The 23673-nt window shown below is 37.6% G+C and overlaps 2 protein-coding genes across 2 annotated transcripts; both read left to right on the forward strand.

Moving 5' to 3' along the window:
- Positions 1 to 3887: 3887 nt before the first annotated feature.
- Positions 3888 to 9952, forward strand: LOC140172673 (uncharacterized). The gene is made up of 2 exons (XM_072195806.1): positions 3888 to 4008; positions 9477 to 9952. Exons 1-2 carry the CDS (start codon positions 3888 to 3890, stop codon positions 9950 to 9952), a joined length of 597 nt encoding a protein of 198 aa, XP_072051907.1.
- Positions 9953 to 10098: 146 nt separating this feature from the next.
- LOC140172674 (uncharacterized) lies at positions 10099 to 10971 on the forward strand. Its single transcript, XM_072195807.1, has one exon. The coding sequence runs from the start codon at positions 10099 to 10101 to the stop codon at positions 10969 to 10971; it is 873 nt and encodes a 290-aa protein (XP_072051908.1).
- The last annotated feature ends 12702 nt before the right edge of the window (positions 10972 to 23673 follow it).

Consider the following 23673-nt stretch of genomic DNA (forward strand, 5'->3'; position numbering starts at 1 on the left):
TCAAGGTGGGGTCGAACAAGAGATACATACGCTTGCTGGCGGATTTTGGTGGAGCACTTACGCTTCACAAGGCCAATCATCCTATTTGCACGTAATGTGATGATGTTGATATGTTTCTGCCAAGACGTATTATTTGCAAAGGTGAGTCCCAGGTACGGACTATCAGTTACAGTGGCGAGGTTACTCCCTTCAATTCCAAGATGGTATTCAGCCAAGGTGGTATTACGGCGAAGGGTGAAATGCATCGTAAAACACTTTTCAACGTTGAACTGCATTTGCCATGTTTGAGACCAACGATGTAGACGATTAAGATCCTCCTGTAATTTGCGGTTGTCTTCTGATTTCAAGATGGTACGGTACATGAGGCAATCGTCCGCAAATAGACGCAGATGAAGAGATGTCATCAGGCAGGTCGTTGATGAAGGAAAGGAACAATAAGGGTCCCAAGACTGTGCCCTGTGGGACACCTGAATGAACAGGAACCCATTCAGATGATTGACCATCTGCTACCACTCGCAGACTACGTTGCGTGAGAAAGTTCTCAATCCAAAGGAGAAGTGGCCCTCTTATGCCATAATGATTTAACTTAGACATCAACCGTTGGTGAGGTACTCGATCAAAGGCTTTTGAAGTTGCGTCTCACACGAACGACCTGGACGGAATCCATGTTGGGCATCAACTAGGACGCTGTTCTTATGATAGTGGTCCATAATGCTACTGAAGATTATATGCTCTATCAATTTACTACAGATAGAGGTGATTTTGATTTTTTTTATCTGATTTGTTCGGCTTTTGACAACCCTGGATAACCCAAGAAAGCCTCTATTGAAGCTTATTTCCATTGGGGTCCATTTGAACACCGGGACGGGTTGGGAACAGTCAGGGGTTAACACCCTACTCTTTACGAAACTGGCTGCGAGATACATGTACAGGTATGGCTCTCTGTACACGGGTCCGACGGTTTAACGTCCCCTCCGAAGGACGGAGTACTTTCATGATTCGTTTACCCAATTTTAAATGAACCATGGGGAGAGCGGAAGTCTGAATTTAATCTACAGAAGTTGCCAATTAATTTCAGACTGTTTTTCCAAGTCAATATCCCAGCAAATCGCCACCGCCGGGAATCGAACCGGGACCTCATGCACTAAAGGCAAGTACCCTAACCATTGCGCCACGCTCTCCCTGATGGATACTAGTCTATAGTTAGACGGTGTGCTTCTATCCCCCTTCTTGTAGATAGGAGAATATGAAAAAGAGGATATGGTGTACTAAAATGGTTCAATGACTCCAGTCAATGTTATTTTACAGTTGGTGCAATTTTAATGCAATAATAGAGAAACTATTTAGTTGACATTTACTTTCATTACATGTTTAATTTTAGATTGGTTTTTAATGCAAGGAATAATATTTAGAGAAAACACAAGAAGAAAAATGACTATAAAGTTCGTGGGAATTTTGAGAGAACATAATGTATGTTTTAATAAGCAAGATGAATATGATGTTCGTGAACTCTATACCACGCCATTGATGGGTGGACTTTTGTGATCACGTTTGGCCCACTGATGGCGCTACTAGAATTCCTATGATATTGTAAGTTATCTTTTTACTCACTTACTACTCACCCACGTACTCCTTGCTGGCGTACTGCCTGACCAAAAGGTATCACGAGCACACGGCTGTCTGTCTGCCTAGTAGACGCCGCCATATTGTTCTGTTACATTTTGTGTATACGCGTTAAGTCGATATCTATATAATAATAAATGCTCTTAAGATTTTTACATACTTCTTGATGTTAAGATCTTCAGAAATAGATAATACAAACTTGACATTAAGTATGGAATATTTCTTAACGAAGTGCCAAGACTAGTCAGAAAGGGTTATGTATAAACCGCATGGGGTGAGTCGGGAGATGGGGTCAAATAATCTTTAATACAAAATGTGCTTTCTATCCGTTTACATTATGGTGTTCATAATGTATGGAATTATCCTAAAATGGCTTTACGTAACCGAGACTGAATTTGTAACATTTCCATAGTTGGACAACATTGTTCTGATATCATCAAATGTTATTGAGGTTCGAGGAGATATTTACTTATTTACTGTACCTAAAACCCAATTAGTGTCGGTCAGAACTGAAATACACTTGTAATGTATTCAGTTTTGAAAGTGGGAGCTTTAAAGAATTATGTCTCTTAAAAATGGTACGTACTCAGAAAGTTTGAATGGCCTCCTGGGGCCAAATGTTATAAAACTTACTGTACACAAAGAAGTTCATTGGACAACCAGGAATCCACGCAGTTGTTTTTAGTTTATTACATTTGACCCCAGAGTACGTACCACTTTTAAGAGCCATATCTTAAATTATCCTATCATTTTCAGAAAAATTGGTACATTGCAAGTGCATCAGCTCTGACGAATGCCAATAATATTGCTGTCCAAGTTTAGGAAATATCACCTCAAACCCCAATAAATTTGATAATAACAGAACAATGCTGCATGAAGTCCGAAATTGTATCCCCACAAAGCTTAAATTAAGTCTCCATAAATCTATCATTTTTGGCACATTTACTACATTAAACTCATTGAAAGCACATTTTCTATTAAACAATTATTCTACACCATCTCCCGACACCCCAAATTAATATTTAGTCGGTGCGATTTATGCAGACCCCTGCCAGGATAGTCAACGGGATTTATTTTAGTGACATACTGCCCTGCATTATTTGGGTTTAGGGTTAGGGTACTGCTTTTCGGACTGGCGACCCCTTCCTAATTTTCGGACTAGCCAACCTTACGATAAGCGAACCTTGGGGATAGCGGATCCACGCCTGCTGCAAGGGTGGTACCACAAATGACGAACGTTCATTGCTTCCTCAGCTTTGGTACTGGGCATTACCCATTTTGTTAACATTTGGGCCTTCCTGATGCACCACATAATGCTCCAGAAGGGTCACTATAGTTCAAATGAAGAAGACATTCCCATGTGGTGTATGTATAAAAAAATATATCTTTTTATTCATTCGCATTTATGTTTTTAGGAAAGACGTGATGTTTGAATTGACCAATTTCACAAGGAGGTGATCATAGTAATGTTTGACCAATGTTTAAACCAATTTCCAATATTATTTCACTTATAAAAGAAACCATCGTCCATCCGTATGTTGAGTTGAATGTATAAAACATTAATGAAAAAGCTTTCAGTGACATTCGGTTCAAAATTTACCGGATATCAGAATAATATAGACATCTAGCGGCTAGGAATGATACATTTGTGCAAAAGATTTAACCTCTCTCGGTGTTTACTTTGTAAAATTATACGTTCCCTGTATATTTAGGCCTATATAACAAGTTTGCGCAAAACATTTTTGTATCCATACCTTTCATGTGGCGGTATAAAAGGTGTTATTTATATTATTTTTTTTTCATTTATTGTTATAAATAGTATAATAGTTCAAAATATTTAAAACTATTTTATATACTAATTTCAAATAAATTTAGTTTATACAATGAAATGGTCTTAATATCAAACCTTTCTTCCTCGTATTACTAAGGGGTGCACCAATTTTTTTCGGTGCACTAATAGTCTTAACACCCTAGTGCTCTCAATCTTTTTGTACGCATGTGAGTCGTGGACCCTGACGGCAGAACTACAGAGAAAGATCCAAGCTGTAGAAATGAGATGCTTACGAAGGCTCCTTGGCATATCATATACCGACCACATCACCAACGAGGAAGTGCGCAGAAGAATATCACAACACATGAGAAATTACGAGACCTGAAAGAAAGTGAAAGTGGTATGGCCATGTAACAAGATCCAGTGGCCTATCTAAGACGATCCTACAGGGAACAGTGCAGGGAAAGAGAAGAAGAGGCCGGCAGAGAAAGACATGGATGGACAACATCACAGAATGGACTGGGATGAACTTCTCTCAGACTCAAACCCTGGCACACAACCGAGACAGATGGAGGATGTTGGTGGAGTGGTATGTCATGCAGTGCCCCTACTAAGTAAGTAACACTCTTAAAATAAGCCCTCAAATTACTTTTTCTAATCGTAAGTTCATCTCTTGCGTTCATTTCTGTGAAAAAAGTTTGATTCACCACTTTACTGAGGTATTTGAGCATAAGGTGCAATTTTTCAATCTGTACCTTCTATCGGTTTTAGGATCATACCTTTGTTATTTCTACATTGTTTGCCATCCCTGATATCTGAAATTCAAGAAAACATCGATGCGTTTATTATTATTATTATTATGATCACATTTTTTTTTGTTAATAACCAGAATTTCCGACTTTTGCTAGACCGCACTTATTCTATAGTGCAGGTCATGTAGAAAATATTGGTACTTATTTTGGTATCACTGGATAGAAGAGACCGATATCCATAGAGGTGTTGGTGTAACCCTCAACTTTTAGCAAAGAGTGCAACAACAAAACAAATGTTAGTAAGACAAAGTATATCCAATAAGCTCGGTATTATATCACGTCATGTTAGAACTTAAATAATTGTTGCTTACAACACCATCCCTCGGTAAGATGTAAAATATACACATGATTACGATTAACCTTAGTCCTACGAAGAGGGTTGGAAGTTTTTTCATTTGGCATACTAAAACGCGTGTTCACCCCCAAATTACTCATTTAATTGTAGAGCCATCATTTGCGCTCATTTTATTGTTCGATCATCGGATCATCAAACAACGAGGTTGGGGAGATCTACAATACTTTTACACATGCGTATGACTAACCCTAGTCCTGCGGAGGGGGCTGGTAGGTTTTTCATTCGGCATACTAAAACACCTGTCTTTACCCCTAATGACTAAAGTTAATTGTAGAACCACCTTTTGCGCTCGTTTTATTGTCCAATCATCAATCATCGAGATTGGGGTCAGTGAAGCCAATATTTCTCTTGTAAAATTATTCTAAGGGAAATAGATCATCGTGGGATTTTCAGCTGAAAATCAATTTTGCCAGTATTTTTGCACATAGCGAAAACTTTCCCAATTTCGCGAAATCGCGCTCAAATTAGAACTTCATGGCGTCATTGCGTTTGTACTTATATTTTGATATCACTGAATAGATGAGACCCATAGCTATAAACATTGGTATCAAATATAACAATATCATTTTTGACGTTTAATAAAGAAGCATTATATAGGGTAGGTTACCACAACCCTCTTCATAGTTAGTGCTACAAAACCGGCATCATCAGAGGGCATTATATATAGCTTAGATGGACTCGCGCTCCAGTGGCCTTCGGTTCGAATCCTGCTTCACCTTTGATCCCTTCCTCGTTTAATAATGCTGTCTGGTCAGTTTCTCTGTATTATACTGTTTAAAATTGGTCGCAGTAGGAAGAGTGTTAGCGAAGCGATAAGAAACAACAATGGGAAAAAAACAATGGGTCGGTTCAAATCGTTCGTATTGCATTACAATTCTGAATTCTTGTCCTGTTCAGGTCTAAGGAGCGATTGCCAAATAGGGTGCAAATCTACTAGTCTTATTACAAGACTGCCATACCCCAACCCTAAGCCCTAACCCTAAACTCCGTAAACGAGGACTGGATTAAATTACATCTTGGGACACACTATTTTATAACTCATATTGTTAAATTTCGTTGACAGGCCACTAGTGTAGACTCGGTTTCGCTAGTCCTATTATGAAGAAAAATTGAATGCATTATATAGGAAAATTCCAACGGCTCGATACATTTGATTCTGAATTGATATGGATTCGGATCGGCAGAAGGATTAGGCTTGGAATAAAGAGTTCCTCTAAATTGTTTCGGTTCAGATTGATTTTCAAGGCGTATTCGTACTTATTAACAAGCGTACTATATTCGTACTTATTAACAAGCGTACTATATTCGTACTTATTAACAAGCGTACTATATTCGTACTTATTTACAAGCGTACTATATTCGTACTTATTAACAAGCGTACTACACAGAGCCGTTAAAAGGTTCTACATTCGTCACGTTGGTCCGGATTAATATGAAACGCGTGGACACGACCATTAGCGATGTATACTTGGAACTCGAATCGACCTTACGAATGAGGCCTGAGCGGGTGTGAGGTTATAATGCCAAAGTGTAAATGGAAAATATGCTGGTACACTTTGAACATAAATCAGTGTCAAGTAGTATTGACCACCGAGCTCACTCTGAATCTGAGGTAAAGAAAGAGATGAATATAGTTGTCAACACCATCGTAATTCTTTGACATCATGCCGATACCATTGTCAAGTATTGCATCGAGGAATTTATATAGGACTTTGACCTTGACTGCCAGTGAGTTAAGTGGCTAAGTTAGGTACCTAAATCGATACGTAAATCAAATCAAGTGTGGTATACACTATACTCTCAGACATTCACTTAGCTTCTGGCGAGCAAGCAAACCTGGGTTAATAAAGTTCACACATGTCATCTGCTAATAATATATAATTAGATTTTTGTGAGAAATGAAGACGGGATTTTATTGGCAGTCAACAACATTCGATATGGATAGTCAAATGTCTTGTCTACTCCGTAGAGGACAATTAAGGCCGCAAAAACTTCCGGTGTTTTGACGAGTAAATTTGAGGCTTCATCATACATTGAATGTTACTATTAATTACAACACATGCGCCAACTGACGAGGATTTAAAGGAAAAATTTATATGATTGAGAATAATATGTAAGATGACAATTTATAGCATGTACAATTTGTGGTACTGTATTTGGTATATACCAGTAATTTAATACGCATCACATGATGTTTGTCCATGTAAGACGAATGAGTTGATGTAAAGTTTTAAGATAATTGAGTGGTATGAAATGATTGCCATGCTATAGTATGTTCAGTATATGATGCAACATGACCCCATCCATTAACCATTATTATCTCATACACCATCTTCCATCTTCTCTAAATGATATCTAACAACTAAAGTGTGTTCTAAAGCGAGTATAAACTTGGCAACGTGATCCCTTTGTCCCGCTCGTATTAAATACGTGCATTTTGGAGTAGGTCGTAGTCCACATTATACTATAGAAACTATAATAGTGTTCCTGTCGCATAGGCGTCAGTGACTCTCCTACTGAATGGCAATTAGAGATCAATCAAATTCTGACACCACTGAATGTATATTGTACAAAGGCACTAATCAAGAAAGTCATCACTAATCATCACACACAATCTCAGCACTGAGTGAAAGTGCCAAAGAAAACCATACAAGCAACATTATATCGTATTATACCAAAAGGATATTTGATTCATAAATCGTGACGAGTGAACATAGTTAATAAATTACAACCAATTATGATACAACAAATGTCATGTGTCATGTCATGGCAAGAATTAATCAGTGTCTCATCGGTAAGCTTTTACATTATTAAGTTAGCCACGCGTAAGGCCAGTGTATATATGATTTGACATGTGTTTACAGTTGCTACGCCTTCTGTTGATCTGAGATATACAAACTCCTCAACAAAAGTTTGGAAAGTTTTTTCAGCATCTATTTCTCATATTATTTGTGACATGTTCATATCGTGTTGCATATCAATGGACAACTAATGTATTCTCCTTTACAATGACACCACATTCGAAACAATCACCTTTTTTCACGGCTGAGTACATGTTTTGTAAATGTAGTGAGGTCTCAAACAGAATGTGCCAAATTGACTAGTATTCTGTTCAGCAAGCTGCAATCACATATCCTCTCAATCTGGGACCTAAGGGACGCACCATTAGATTCTCAGGGGGGGGCATGGGAGTTTGGGTCAGACAGAATTTTTTTTGTTCGCCGCCGAAGGCGGCAGAATTTTTTTTTTTTCGCCTCCAAGAGCACCAAATTTTGTTTTTTCGCCGCCTTCGGCGGCGAAGTTATTTTTTTTTCAATTTTAATGTACATTTATATACAAAGTTGGGTGGGGAAATTTTTTTTACTCATCAGTGAGGCAAATTTTTTTTTTTTTTCTCACTAGTGGGCAAAGTTTTTTTTTTTTTCTCACTAGTGGGCAAAGTTTTTTTTTTTCAAAAAACTCCCATGCCCCCCCTGGAAATCTAATGGTGCGCCCCTAATGTAATCCTCCAAGATAACTAGTCGTATGAAATCACAACTATTCCAGACGACACTAATCACTGCTAATAATTTGAGATATGAGACATTTCTTTTTCCACTCCACAGGCAATTACAGAAAATTGGCGCTTTCGCTAGATTTCGTTATTGCACTGCAATACCGAATTCAGCAGCTCAGTCCCCCATTTAAATGGCTCAGGTGTACAATGACACGATACCGTAGCTCATTGGTACGAGCTTCGTTCGACTCGTAAACACGAGACTGCAGCAGTGGCATAGCCAGGAGCAAGGGGTAGCGTTTCCCCTGTTAGAATATGCCCCCACTTGCCACCTCAGTTGGATGCTAGCCACCTGATATTGATATTTAGGATTTCTAAGCCTTTAGGCAAGGCGTGTGTTAAGAAAGTAAGCATCATTCAATGGTCTCAACCCTGCGAATAATTAACCGAAACCAAATTCAGAAGACAGAATATGAGCATCTACTAGAGCATTATCGTCACTTTCGTACCCTTTGGAATCATATTTGATACACAACTATAAACCTCAATATTTTCATTGAAGGAACCCCGAGATGGTTATTGAATAAAAATGTATCAAACGTCAAATATCCTCAATCTGCTTATTTGAATAGAAAAGCTCTGGTATTTATATGAAGACTCTAGCGTAATCACATAACCTCGGCATTTTTCTTTGCAAATACCCAGACAGTGACAGCTTCCACGATACCAATCTGGTAGGTAAATCAACCAATACACCCTGACAACGAATGGTAAATACATTGGTTTGTACTTTAATTTTCCTTACTCATGTGACTTTTATTAGTTGGTATTATTCTAAGCCATTCTACGATAGATAAGGTTATATCCAGGGAAAGCTTTTGGTAGATTTGTGGGGTTTATGTGCAAGTAGCGGAGTAAAGGACTTCATCATCAAAGGCAAATTGATTTTGAATCGTTAAGACTGAGACCTAATAAAGGTGGTAATGTTTGAAAGCAAGGTAACGTACGGTATATATATATAATCTCGCCATTGGAGTAGTAGAGTCAAATGGACAATTCCATCATCTGGGCATGGCCAAGCAAGGTTACATTTCAGGGTATAATCGCTAGGAGCGTAGCGTTTGTATTTTGTTTTGTTTTTTGTTGTTGTTTGTTTGTTTTGTTCATGGGGGTTGCCGGAATATAATTATGTCACTGAATAGATTCATCAGGTTTGTAGATAAACAGATTAATAAATTTCGTATGCACAAAACCAGAAATTTACTCACGATTGACGGTTTCGTCTATCATGGTCGATAGACATCTTCAGAATGATGATGGTAGATCCTCACCACTTCCGGTTTGCCGGATCCCGACTGTAGATGGGAATCCGCGCGATTAATGAGCTTAAAAATGAAAAATCTGTGCTTATACTCCCAGCGGATAAGGGTAAAGCTACGGTTATCATGGAGGTCTCGGAGTATAAGGATAAATTGTCAGACATGTTGAGTGATGCAAGAACGTACGAGCAGCTTGCATCGGACCCTACGCAAAAGTACAAGCGAGAGTTAGTGACAATCTTGAGTAGACTAAAGAAAGAGGAAAAAATAACTAGATCACAATACGATCTCCTCTACCCCACAGCGGAAAATGTCCCTAGAATATATGGTACACCCAAGATCCACAAAGCAGGTAATAAGGTTCGTCCGATTGTGGATTACACTGGTACTATCGGATACCAGACTTCGCGAGCCTTAGCTGATATTCTAGGTCCGCTTGTTGGTGGTACGGAACACCACGTTAATAATTCTAAGCATTTAGCGGAAGAGATGGCGGAGGTTTTGATCGAAGATGGTGAGATTTTTAACTCCCATGATGTTGTGTCGTTATTCAACAACACAAATCCTTGGAAGTGATAAAGACTCGGTTGGAAGCAGATAAAACCTTGAAAAAGAGAACTCTACTTTCGGTTACGGATGTTTTGGACCTCCTACGCTTTGTTCTCACGACGACATATTTCTTATTTCGTGGAAAAATTTACAAACAACGGTTTGGAGCAGCCATGGGGAGCCCGGTGTCACCGGTAGTGGCTAATTTGTACATGGAATTCCTTGAACAACATGCGCTAGCTTCAGCCCCGTTAGATTGTAAACCAAGACTTTGGAAAAGATATGTCGACGACATCCTAGAGGTGGTCAAAGAAGACCAGGTCGACAATCTTACCAACCATATAAACCAGAGCGATCCCACAGGCAATATTAAATTCACGTATGAGAAAGAGCAAGAGGGCACCATCCCGTTTCTGGACACTCTCATAGTTAGAAAAGCTGATGGCTCGGTAAAGCTTCTCGTCTACAGAAAGGTCACTCATACAGACCAATATCTCAACTTTAATTCTCACCGCCCTCTACACCACAAACTGGGTGTAGTGCGCACTCTCCTTGATAGGATGAACAGTATTGTGACGGAAGAGGGAGACAAGAAACAGGAAGAGGATAAGATCAAGCAAGCGCTAAGCCGGTGTGGCTATCCTAGTTGGTCGTTCAAGCAGGTGAAAGAGAAAATGGCTAACAAGCAGGTTAAGCCCAAGACCAAGAAAGACAGTGATAACAAGACAAAGGGCTTAGTAGTAGTCCCGTACGTAGAGGGATTGTCACAGAAAGCCAACAGAATTTTCCGCAAACATGGTATAGCCACAGCAATGAAACCTAATAACACTCTTCGTAAGATTCTTGTGCATCCTAAGGATAAAATCGACCCCCGTAACACTACTGATTGCGTCTACGAAATTCCATGCACCAACTGCAACCATTCCTACGTGGGCGAAACTGGTCGCAAATTCGAGACTCGTCTCAACGAACACCAGAAAGAAACAGCCAGGGTGTCAAAGAACAAGCAAAACTTTACCCCAAGCTCGAAAACAATCGTCAAGTGAACAGTCAAAATCAGCCATAGCAGATCATGCTGTGCAACACAATCACATCATTAACTGGGACAATGCAAAGATCCTTTGTAAGGAGTGTGACTCCAACTCTAGACACATCAGAGAATCCATCTGGATCAGGAGAAGGGGAACCAACGTCATGAATAGAGACGAGGGGGCCCACTACTTAAGTCACGTATACGATCCTCTCCTGGCTGAAACACCATCTACAGTCGGGAAGTGGTGAGGATCTACCATCATCATTCTGAAGATGTCTATCGACCATGATAGACGAAACCGTCAATCGTGAGTACATTTCTGGTTTTGTGCATACGAAATTTATTTAATCTATACACCAATCCGACTAAGCCATTACTGCGGTGTCCCCGACCCTGCCTGCACGTAAAACTGCGGTGTCCCAAGGTCGGGGGTTCTATCATTTACTTGTTAGTGTGCTATACAGAATTGTACACAACAGTGATTTTCAATACACGATCATGAATTCATTGAACAAGTTAAATCTCCCGCACTGGTACAACTGTGGTACCGTCAATAGAGGGCCAAATACAGTAAACGCTTCTCGGATTGGTGTATAATTATGTCGCTTACAAGAAAAGCGATTGCGATATCCGATCGAAAGTCGCTGGCATGCTCTAGCGTCAAGTCGCAAGCAGTTGACTTGAAGGTAACGTTGTCGCTACGTCGCTGGTAGCGATTGTGAAAACGGTACTACTTTAATACAAGCGATTCTGAAAATCGCACGCTGACATGCTCTTAAGGGGATAAATCATATGCGCCCAATGGGACAAATTGCGGGAATATTATAAAATGGGTGACAACCTGGCAAACAGGCTTTATAAAGAATTTTGATATAACAAAAAAAAACCATGGTGTACAATGCAAGCTATTTCTTCACCGATTTACGGTACGCAGCATATTAAGTGCAGCACATATGGACATTCTATTACAACTCAAGTTACAGGAAGTTTCATTTCCCTTTTTGGTATCTTAGCCCCAGTTTATAGATACGCATGTACTTTTCTGCTACTCTGCAAATATGCCCTATATTGTGAATACCCTCCGAATCCTAGATGCAAAGAAAGGAGTTCTTGATTTTACGATTTTCCGAATGGGCTTTCAACCGGACATAACCTTTGAACACGAATATTAAAAGAACCCAACTATATGGTCCACAACTTATAAGTTCCCCCTAAATACTTTTTTAAATAAATCGAAAAATATTAGACGAGATGCAAACGTGTAAAAAGGTATTGGTAGCCGTCATTGCGTTCAGTCACAATGGTTCATTATGTTAAAAAAGAGACCGTTATAAACAGTATTAAAAGTTGCATCTGAGACCATAGGAATCAGCTCTCAAACAATACAGTAGGCCAGGTCTATTCATTAAAGAAAACCTGACTGCTATGGACTCAGGTGCAACTTTTAAAACGGCGTCTTTTCTTACACAATTAACCATTGTGACTGAACTCAATGACGTATGACGCTATAAATTGGTCCACATATGTAAAACAAATAGGGCTATTATACATACCTTTTTACATTTTTACGATTCGTCAAATATTTTTGGACTTATTTTAAAAAGTATTAGGAGGGAACTTATAAGTTGTGAGCCCTATACAATGCTGCTGTGGCCTCGAAGTTATTATGCTATTGTGCTTTTTTTTTTTTATTATATAAAAAAAAAATGAAATTGTAGATTGTTCTCTTTTACACTACAGCCTGTACTATGATTTTATCCTACCCACAATGGCCAAAATTATTGCAACATCACTCACTAAAAAGAAGAATTGGGCAAACTGTAAGTTCAAAATTCATCCAATATCCTGCGATTTCACTTTGCGTACTCTATGGTCATGTTCTTTGCATGAAATAAGTAAGATCATGCTAATAAATGGGATGGAAGGTGTCACCTGTGATGACATCATGCACATATTACAGTACTTACAATGGTGGAATAATGGAAATCGATTTGACGGCAGAGACAGAGAAAAGTTTCCAAGTCGAAACAAAATGACCAGTTACCTTTAACAAAATGATTAACTGTGACCATCCACGACGAATTCAGTGTAAAGTCGCACTTTTGAGTTTCTTAGGTTATTAAACAGTTGAAATATCCATTAAACAAGCTTTTAAATGATATCCCAGCAAACACCGCAAAAACGTTTTAAAAACATTTTAAATAAGTTATATTTTGGCTTTTGGTTTAGGTTAAAACGTTTTAATAACATTAAAATGTCGGGTTATATAAAGGTCATGATAACGTTTTAAAACGTTTTCTATGAAAACACACTATAACAATATTTTTAAATGTTTTCAAACAATGTTAGTGTAAACTATTTTTGCAAACATTTTTGCCAAATATTGTGTAAATACTTAAATAACATTATGTTAAAATATTTGAAACCAGCAAACACAGAAATGTTCTTAAAATGGTTTTTCAAAACCTTTTAATAACATTTAAATGTCGGGTTATATAAAGGTCATGAAAACGTTTTTAAATATTTTGGGCAAACATTTTTTGCAAAATATTTTTTCAACTCCAAAATAACATTCTGTTTAGAATGTTTTGTATCAAGTTTTCAAGAATGTTTTGGGAATGTTATTAAAACGTTTTTATACCCTTTATATAACCCGACATTTAAACGTTTTCTGTAAAACATTTTTGTTTGCTGAGCAGTAGATGATCAAAAAATGTCTTTAAGGTCATGAAAACGTTTGACACTCTAAATATACCCTTTATATAACCCGACATTTAAACGTTTTCTGACAACCTTTTATAACCTTTTGCGAATTATGTCGAAAACGTTTTGTGTTTGCTGGGATATCACTTGTCATAAATGCTTGGGAAATAGGTGCTCAAAAATCAATTTTGCTCTTGAAATTCTATTAATTTCTGTAATGCTTTATTGGTCCATATCTCTGAATAAGCACTGGCGACTTCACACTGGATTCGTGGTGGATGGTCACAAATAGGTTCTGGAAGGTATCAGGATATGGATATGGAGGAAGGTTGCTCGGAAGTGATGCTTGGACGAAAATAAAAGTCACAGATTCTAGACAGAGGGTTAAAAGACTCTGTAATTTTAATTGCAATAATAAGGTCACATGGCTTACTCCATAATGTCATATAAACACATAATGATTACACAAGACAATATTTTGGTGTGATTCAATTATTTCTTCTGAGTGCCCCAGAACTAGAAGAACCTTTAACTTCGAAGGCTATGAATTTTCCTCCACCCAATACTTCCATGAATCATTCTGTCACCACCATTTTCTTGATTCCTTGCAGAAAAAAAGAAACAAACACGGCATCTGTACATTTTGTTTACAAAGGTTTCCGCATTCAAACCAATTTATGTGTTTCCGTCATTGCAATCACTGGAATACGCGAGTAATGTCACAATAGGTGACACCTTCCATCCCATCGATTAGCATAGTTCATAGTTATTTCATGCAAAAAACATTATCATCTAGTATATAATGTGAAATCGACAGGATATTGGATGAATGTTTAACTTACATTGTGCCGAATTATTCTTTTACAGCGATCTTGCAATACTTTGGGCCAGTGTGTAGATTGTCACAGTTACCTGTTTAATTTTGAGAGATAATTTTTATACTTAGCACATATTTAGCACTCCCGAATCAGTGATATCATCATGTTACATACCAACACATGAGTGTAAAAGCGAGTCACCGCGAGCCATCTTATGCAATGATCCCTGGAAAATATACGATGGTCACTGCATGCATTGAGAAAGCAATAACAATATTATTTGATTATTTTAATTGATTAGTTTGCAATAGACGAAAAAATGGTAGAACAATACTAATTCAGCCGTCATACGAAAACTGTGTCATCCAATGTACCTATTCTAAATCTTATAAATGCCTTTTATCCGTTGCATCCGCCTTAGAGGAGAAATGAAAATATGTAATTTTCCTCATTACGACAGTAAACCAACAATTCATCATCCCAAAATCAATTGCCCGAGGATAAGTGGGAAGTCGTCGTGTTTGGAAGCAAGTGATTATGCTGTTAGTTGTTTTCTCTCACCGTGTTGCTTAAAACAATTACTCTTCCTGCAATAAGCTTACTGATAATTGGTTTTATTAACAACCCTTTTCATGAAATAGAGGGCGCTTAACTAACCAGGTGATAACTGTCCCTTTTAAGGATCTGATGTTGGAAGTACAACTGCTGCTTGAATAAGATAATATAGCTATGTGGTATGATAAAACATTAGAAGGAAGTCTTTTGTTACAGATTATGACTGCGCATCAGTACTGTTATTTGGAGGGCATTGTGAAAATTGTAAATATTTTGTCTTTGGAACTGAGGATATTCCGAAGTCCAAAGCAAAATGTTTCGATTTTTCACAATGCTCGACATACAACTGATGTAAAGTTATTAACCGAATACATAACCGTCACTTCTAATCTTTATTTAAATTTCTGACATTTGTTGAAATAACAATTTTAATCACAACTCACATTTTGCCCTTAACGGACTTACCGATCACAGCAGTGCAAAATCACGCCATGTGCAAATGCGGAAGTTTCTCATGCGTGAAATATTCCAGCAAAGAAAGCCATTTTACGCGGAATTTCTAGTCATTGGTGGATATCAATAACCTCTGCGAGCGATTTGATTGGGCCGCAATATAAGAGGTGGTACGCGGAGGTTATGAATATATTTTAAATTGTAATAAATACGCAACTAATTTCATTTACAAATAAATAAACGACTAAATAAATAAACAAATTACTTACGAGGTAGTTTTTTATTTTTATCGTGTTGTAGTTTCGGAATATACATTTTCATAACCGTTAGTTTGTGTCTCCCAAGTTTATAATTACACAAACTTGCGGAAATGCATTTTAACCACTAAACACGTATACATTTATTGGATCGACAGGGTGTCAACATGTTAATTTTGTTATATGTCATCAAAAAACCCACAATTTTCAACATGGGAGTTGCGTTACTTCTAATCATAACGTTTATATCAAGTTATTTCTTGTGGGATTTCGTAACGCACATCACATAAACGGGTACATAATGGAAGAAATAATGAACCGTCTGTCGTATTCATCCTGCTTTTATATCATTTGCATTCATATTGGATAATTTTGACTAGCGTTATGAAAAGCACAACGTTTCGTCCTTACACTTATTTCAACCATTGTTGATTTTCAACAAAAATTCACCCGGGAATTACTGCACGCATCGTATATACTCGGAATTACATAGCGACTAACCAGTCGGTCGGTCACCCTATTAAATATGGGTAAAAGACATCCCATAGTAAATTCTTTGTCATTTGCACGGAACGTAAAATATTCTGTTTGTTTTGTCTGTGTTCAGGCACTTTATTACAAGCTAAGATATATGAAAAATATTCATGGGCGTGTAATTAAATAAGCTTTTGATATTCTATTTACACATAAAAGGAAATGTCAATCTCACTTACGGCTGCATCGAGAAAACGTTTATAAAGAGAAAATAATTTATAAATATTTCTAACTTTTTTGTTAACGCCATCAGTGAAACATGATAGAAAACATCGCATATAATAAGTCATTAAGGGGTCACCCACCTTTGCACAGTGTTTTGGAGGGCCTGAGAACACATCAGACATACCAAATTGCATTATTCTGAATACGAAATGCAATTACGAAATGTCTTTCTGATATCAAATAATTTTGATTTTTTTAATTCTCTCCTCAGATCCCACAAAATTACTATGCAAACGTCGCTATCCGAGTCCTTTATATCTGTATCATCGGAACATCTCTCTGTCTCACTTTCCTGCAGCTGCCCATTCAGTATTCATTCAGTGTCCTTTCTTTAAACCAGGCATTAGGGCAGAAGCGTTTGCTTTGTCTGATACATCGCGGATGAGTCCACTGTATATACAATATATACATGAAGATCAATGTACCATACATTTTGGATTACCCGGCGGGTGCTTCCATATGGGGCGGATGCATGGGCTATCACAAGAATGGCTTGCACAGGAGTGTCAGAGTACACAGCCTGGAACCAAAAAAGTTTGAGCTGATGATAATTCGCCATCCAAACGAAGAGTGTTTCTAATACTGCTATCGTTTGACTACTGTCCCCAAATTATCTACCCACCAAGACTATTACATCAGCATCCTGTCATCATCGATAGTGGCTGACCAGCAAATCCCCAACGGATGAAGAAGGCAGGACCGCTTTTAATTTCTGACGCAGGACCTCACACACACATCGCTACCTTGTCACACCAGTTACCATTTACCACAACATTGGAACATCAGATCACTACTTTGGCAAAACAACAAAAAACCTCACTATTGTATAATGTGACTGTACCAAGGCAAACGTGGCTTTACAATAAAGCTGACTTGAATAGACTGAGAAACCATATTGCAGCTGCTCCACGGAACGCGGAATAGTCATCTCACAAGAGACTGCCCAAGGAATGTGAGAATTTTAACAACACGTCATGCAACAATTCATACCACAAATGAAGACCAACGCTTTTGTTGAAGACCAACACTTTTGTAAAGTACATAGAATGGCGGGATGAAGGCTGCGAAAAGGCTCTAAAATGAAAGACAGCGCTTGGAGACAACTGCTCGCCTTAGTCACAACAAAGTTAGAAACGAAAACACATCTGTTTCTAGGAAAGCTGCTTCCTCTCATAAAACCGGAGTAAGAGAGAAAATGCCATATGAGCTCCAGATAGGATCCGAGTCCTATACTTTGATCAGCAGGTAATTGGCGGGAATTGTTAGGCTTTTACCAATACGCCAAAAAGTAGACCCATACTAAGAGTGATATACAGTAGTTGACCTGTCTGGTGTGCGTATTAAAGAAAGTATATAGATAAAGTATTGACTTTAATGTGGCTTCTAATCTCTTTAACGGTATCTCAAGTTTTTGTGACGCGGCTCGAAGATTGTGCAAGACTAAGTCTGTCTCGTCCACAGAGGAGTAAGATAAGACAGAGCGCGTACCACCAGTCAAAGTCTCCGCCTCATCCGATAATGAGGGCCGATTGTTCCATGAAATGCGACAGGCGAGACTGCTACGCAATTACCGTGTATTTTCATGGTCTATCGCGTAATCGCGAAAGCACGCAACGCTCTATCGCGTATACGCGAAGGCACGCAGCGCTGGCGTGATTGTTTGACACAGCACGATCGAACAATCGGCCCTCATGAATATGCGAGAACTGGTACCATACAATACACGGGGACTTTGACTGGTGGTACGCGCTCTGTCTTATCTTACTCCTCTGTGGTCTCGTCTCAAGTTAAGAGTAACGCCACAATGTTGGATTCTGAAGTGGCAAGTTCAAATCACGCGCGCCAACCTATTCCCGCGGGGAGTATACCCAAGTAGAAGGGCGTTTTGTCGGTATGCTGGCGACGCAACCGCGTAAACGCACTGATTCGAGTCTTCCACTACAACATCCAACATGGCGTTACTCTCAGCTTGAGACGAGACACAATATAGCCAACTTAGTGTCCATCATTTTTAGAAACAAATATTATTAATAATACTGTAGCTTCTTATATCCAACTGTATACGGTGTGGTTATACCTGTATTCTTTGGCGTGAATTTGAGGATGAAAAAAAAAGATTTTACCCTGTAAGTTATTCACAAATGGCTCTTTTAAAATCAGATTAATACCTGGTCCCCAGTATTGGTTGATATATACAGAAACCGACAGAGAAGTATAAACACTCCAATTCAAATCAGAATGGTACAAGTAAGTCGATAACGGTCAGGGCGATTGAATAATGAATCAAAAAATTCGTGCATGTTGTGTAACCTGTTTCACAATAATGATGAAAGAACTCAGGAAATTGGCCGTATTTAATTTCGTTGTTGAGACCTTATCGCTCGTGACTATGGATATTAAATAGGACTGGTCACCACATGCACCAGTTACATAATTCAATAGATGATACGTTGCGGTTTTATCTGGGACATGTATTGGAAAAGAAAAGGATAGCTGACCAATTTGTAGTCGGAAATTGAAGCAAGAATTTTCATGTCATTGACCTGTTTAGGTCTTGGGATGGTTGAGTCAGGACCCACATCACCCTACGCAAAACATAAATTCGACTTGCCCGATTTCCCTAAAATGAACATTGTGGATCTTTAAGGGGGTACTACACCCATGTGGTAAATTTATGACTATTTTTGCATTTTTCTCAAAAAATAATTACACACACTCTTGTTCCGGCAGTTAAGAGTCGCCAAGTATAAGAAGAAAAGTTTAAGATTTTTAAACAATTACTGTTCAAAGGCGTGATTTTGCGCTTAATCTGCAAAGTTTAACGTATGTTAAAAGACTGTTAAACTCGAGCGTATAAAGGTGGTTATTTTTTGTTACGTTAAAAGGCGTTAAACTGTGTAATGTTTAGTGGAATTGTACTTTACCTGTTTAACAGCCGGCGTTGCGGAAACAAATGTATGCCGTTGTTGATGAGTATCCGAGTTGCATTTTAATGTAATAAAATGTATATTGAAGCTTGTTAACCCTAATTAAATAACTGCAGTATTTATGTCATTTTAAAGCAAACAAACTTGAATCGTTTTTGACCTCAAAATATGTAAATAAGTAAAAAGCTGCATCAAATAGTTGCGAGTACGATCCTTTGTTCATTACTCCGTACCTTCCACCGGACCTTCGCGGCGCCGCGGCGGCAACCAAATTAAACAACTCTTGTTTTAACTAATCAAGCATGGCGGACGAGTGGGTCGCAACGACACTGGAGTCCTGGGGACTCCTGGAACTTGTGCCGAAATTTGAAGATAAGAGAATGTTTTTAATTGTTATAGTTTTATTATTAATGTTAGAGAGCGAACGCTGATATTAAAGAATCACAAGAACTGCCAAATAGGCCCTGTTTAGAGTTATTAAGCAAATATTGATTAAAAGACCTTAAACAACCTAGTTGGTTAAGCACTTAAACTTGAAGCTGGTTAAAGTGCTATATGCATTTATTGGTTAAAAGTTTTAACCAACTATTGATTTGAGCCTTAAACAACAAGAAAATTAAGGGCCCTTAACCAATATTTCGACGAGAGGACCACGTAACTAACACGAGTTTAAGATTGATTAAGATTGTTTAAGACTTTTTTAATTGGCGAAATAAGAGTGCACTGGTAACAAAAGTTATGTATATTATTGGGGCAAGGAATCCAATTACTACATTAAAATTTCAGTGACTAAAGACAAGCGGTTCAGTATTATATGATTATACATCCTAGCTGTACCTTATTTCTGGTCATAAATAACAAACCGCTTGTCTTGGGTCACTGAAATTCCAGTGTAGTAATTGGATTCCTTGCCCCTATAATATACATAACTTTTGTTACCACTGTGTTATTAGTTTTTGAGAAAAATGCAAAAATAGACACACATTTATCGAGGGGTGTAGAACCCCCTTAAATCAATCAATGTTTACTGATAAATACCAACCACAAAAAACAAGAACAGGCGCTTCAATGAGTCAGTGACGGGACAGTGACGTCATAGCGTGGACGCAATTGTGTTTAATATGTGCACTTGCTTTGTTTACAAAACATTTTAAAATGTTCCAGCATTTTGGCAAAAATAACTTTATTTTGACCAGAATCCGATTTCAAACTCATTCGTTGACTGTAGATTGATTTAAACCTGTTGTGCTAGGAATGGTGTATTAAAATCCATACGAATCTCAGCAAAAAGATTGTTGTTAATAAGACTTTGCAAAAGGTGCTGATAACAGCTATAACAGCTTAGAGGAATTGTCTATATCTATTGATATCAGGTAATTAAAATGTTCATCTCATAAGCACAACATACATTGTTATTCTTAAAAGTTAATGGAAATATGTTCCGTGCATATTACACTAAAACAGACATGTATGTTAAATACCATAATATATCAAAAAATAGATGAATGAATTTCAATCAAAGCTTTTAGTAGCTTCAAATATGACACTGAGAAAACATCATCATCTAGGAACTTTTGAAAAGGAGGTTATTGCCCGATTTAACTAGTTATTTTGATGCATTGCGCATGCGTAATACTGTTGTATCTCATTGTTATACTATTATGCACTTGAGATGTGACGATTTAATTGAGTAACAAAAACAAAAATGGCAAAATAGGAACAATTTAACATTTACACACAAAGGACTAATCATACATTTGTGTAAACTTCGAATCGACTGAGACACCCGTCCTGGCACCATTAGCTTTCAGCTTACACTAATTAAGTATAGTAAAAGCTATCATTAAATTATTCTTGTTGATTTTCAGGAAGGTTTTTAAAAACTGTGATGTTATATCTGACAGAAGGTTTGGAAGGAAAAACAGGTTAACTATGTGCTGGTTATAACTTCTATGCGTCCTTCATTATTATCGTGTTTAATAGCAGTTTACTAGTAAACAGCTGCCTTCGACTATATTTATAAATACGTATTTATAAATACGCACGTGACCCATGGGCACGACACACCAAGACCAGTAAGCGTGACCAAATCCTCATGCCATTGAAATGGATAAGAACTCTTGAGATAAATATCATCAAATTTCCGCATTAATTCAATAGCAAAATTATTACACATGGGGGGATTCCGTATTTGTAATTATGTTATCAAAACCAACGGCCTTTATATTCAAATATACAAGAAGACCACCCGCTATATAGAAGGTCACTTCGAGACTTACTGTCTACATGCGGTTATGGTAGCGCGGAGGTGGTCACATGCGTATTTATAAATACTTATTTATAAATATAGTCGAAGCATACTGGTAGAGAGTAGATAATTGAAATTAAGCGTGGACGAGTCAGTGACGTCATAGTGTGGACGCAAAAGTGTATTTTTATGTGTATATCTTTACGCGTGTATACTAAAGTCATCGCCTCACCTCATATTGTTCAGTGTGATGATTTATAATCTGTATTAAGGAAGATGTCACCGTTTATTGTCGACATTATAATTAACAGTAAATTAGTCATATTTACTAGTGTATTACAATTTGTTTATAAGTGTGTTCAATTATCTGGAACAACATCATTCACATTATAATTACCACTAATCTGTTTTTGTTCACAGAAGCTTCTTTAAACTCGTAAATAAAGTGAAGCAATTTATTTTTAATCATCACCACAATTAAAATATGGCCCATAACAACCCTGCGGTGAAAAACGTATTTAAAATCTGGGTCAATGTGATCTAGTGATTAGTCAAGTCTGTGCCCTAATGAGGCAATCTAGTAAATATAATTCCACCCATTCTTTTTGACTCGATTCGGCATTGAAGCGATAAGACTTACATCTTGTGGTGATGAAAATTGGCGGTCAGATTTCCTTCTCCTAACCTTACCCGTCTGCGATGTGCTTCATTTTACAGGGGCAATTCCATTTATCTCGTAAATGCTGATGAAAACAATATTGAAGGTCGGTTTATTCCTAAGGGCTCCGAAATAAATCTCACGTAAAGTGGCTTATGTTATTACAAGTTTATTGGAGCTTATTATTTCATTGACGTACCATAAGTCTTTTGTGTTCACACAATTATTACAATATCCGTGAACTTCATAGATGTATATAAAATATAGGTCGAGTTGATTTTCTGCTAAAACATCATACAGATTTTTGTGATTTTCGCAGTATAAGGTATTTGAGGTCTTTATCATATCGAATATTTTTTATCAAAAATGTTTTTCTCACTATCGCCTTACCTTCGTTATTTTGTTTCAGAATCTTGCATCATTTACCGGGAGCAGCGTGGCATACTGGTAAAAGTATTTGTCTTTTTTGTGAGAAAGGTTCAATTCTTCCAAGGACCAAAGAAAATCTAATTTCATTTCTCCACTCGGCTGGTAAAGGTGGAGAAGGTAACCTCTGATTGGCTACACTTGCCTGTCTGTCCTGTAAAAAAGCTCCGAGCAGCTATCTATGGCGAAGTTTCGTCAGGGATATCTCCTAGATTATTTCACCACTCAGACCACTACATGCTCAGGAAGGCTATTCTGAAAATATAATAGTGATACGGTTGGATACATCAAATTTGTACTTTCGGCAATATTTTAAAAACTCATACCTCATCGAATGAATATGTGTTTTGTGCACATGTTATATTCCTGTTTTTTATCTTACATTGAAGCCTACCATTAAAACAATATGTTTCCAAAATTTGATGTACCTTATTTCTTAACATATTTAGCAAATTTATCAGGGGTGTAGTACCCCCTTAAATACTTTAGGAGGCCGCAAAAATCATCGTAACCACAATAATTGATGATTTTGATGCTTTTAATAAAAGTAAAATGACCGAATTCAATCAGGATTCGTCAGTCCTAGCAGGGTAAGTATCTGCATGAGCCAGAAGGTCGCTACAATGAGCGCAAAGCATGGTTCTACAATTAGCCAAAGTGATTTGGCGTATCATCCTCTGTTGGTATAATACAATAATAGTACATTCATGTCAATAGTTTGGTTAGTTGAATGACATGCATGTTTTAAATAATTGAATTTTCTTTAAGCTTGTTACATATTTTAGTTTTAATTTGATGGTTCACTGATAGCAGAATTGAATACGTGGATATGACTGAAAATTTGATCCGTCTGAATTAGAATTTGTAAAGTACAAATGCTACATATCAATATTGAGGTTTGATAAAGCTTT

The sequence above is a fragment of the Amphiura filiformis genome, chromosome 16 (genome assembly GCF_039555335.1).
Source record: "Amphiura filiformis chromosome 16, Afil_fr2py, whole genome shotgun sequence".
Taxonomy (NCBI): domain Eukaryota; kingdom Metazoa; phylum Echinodermata; class Ophiuroidea; order Amphilepidida; family Amphiuridae; genus Amphiura; species Amphiura filiformis.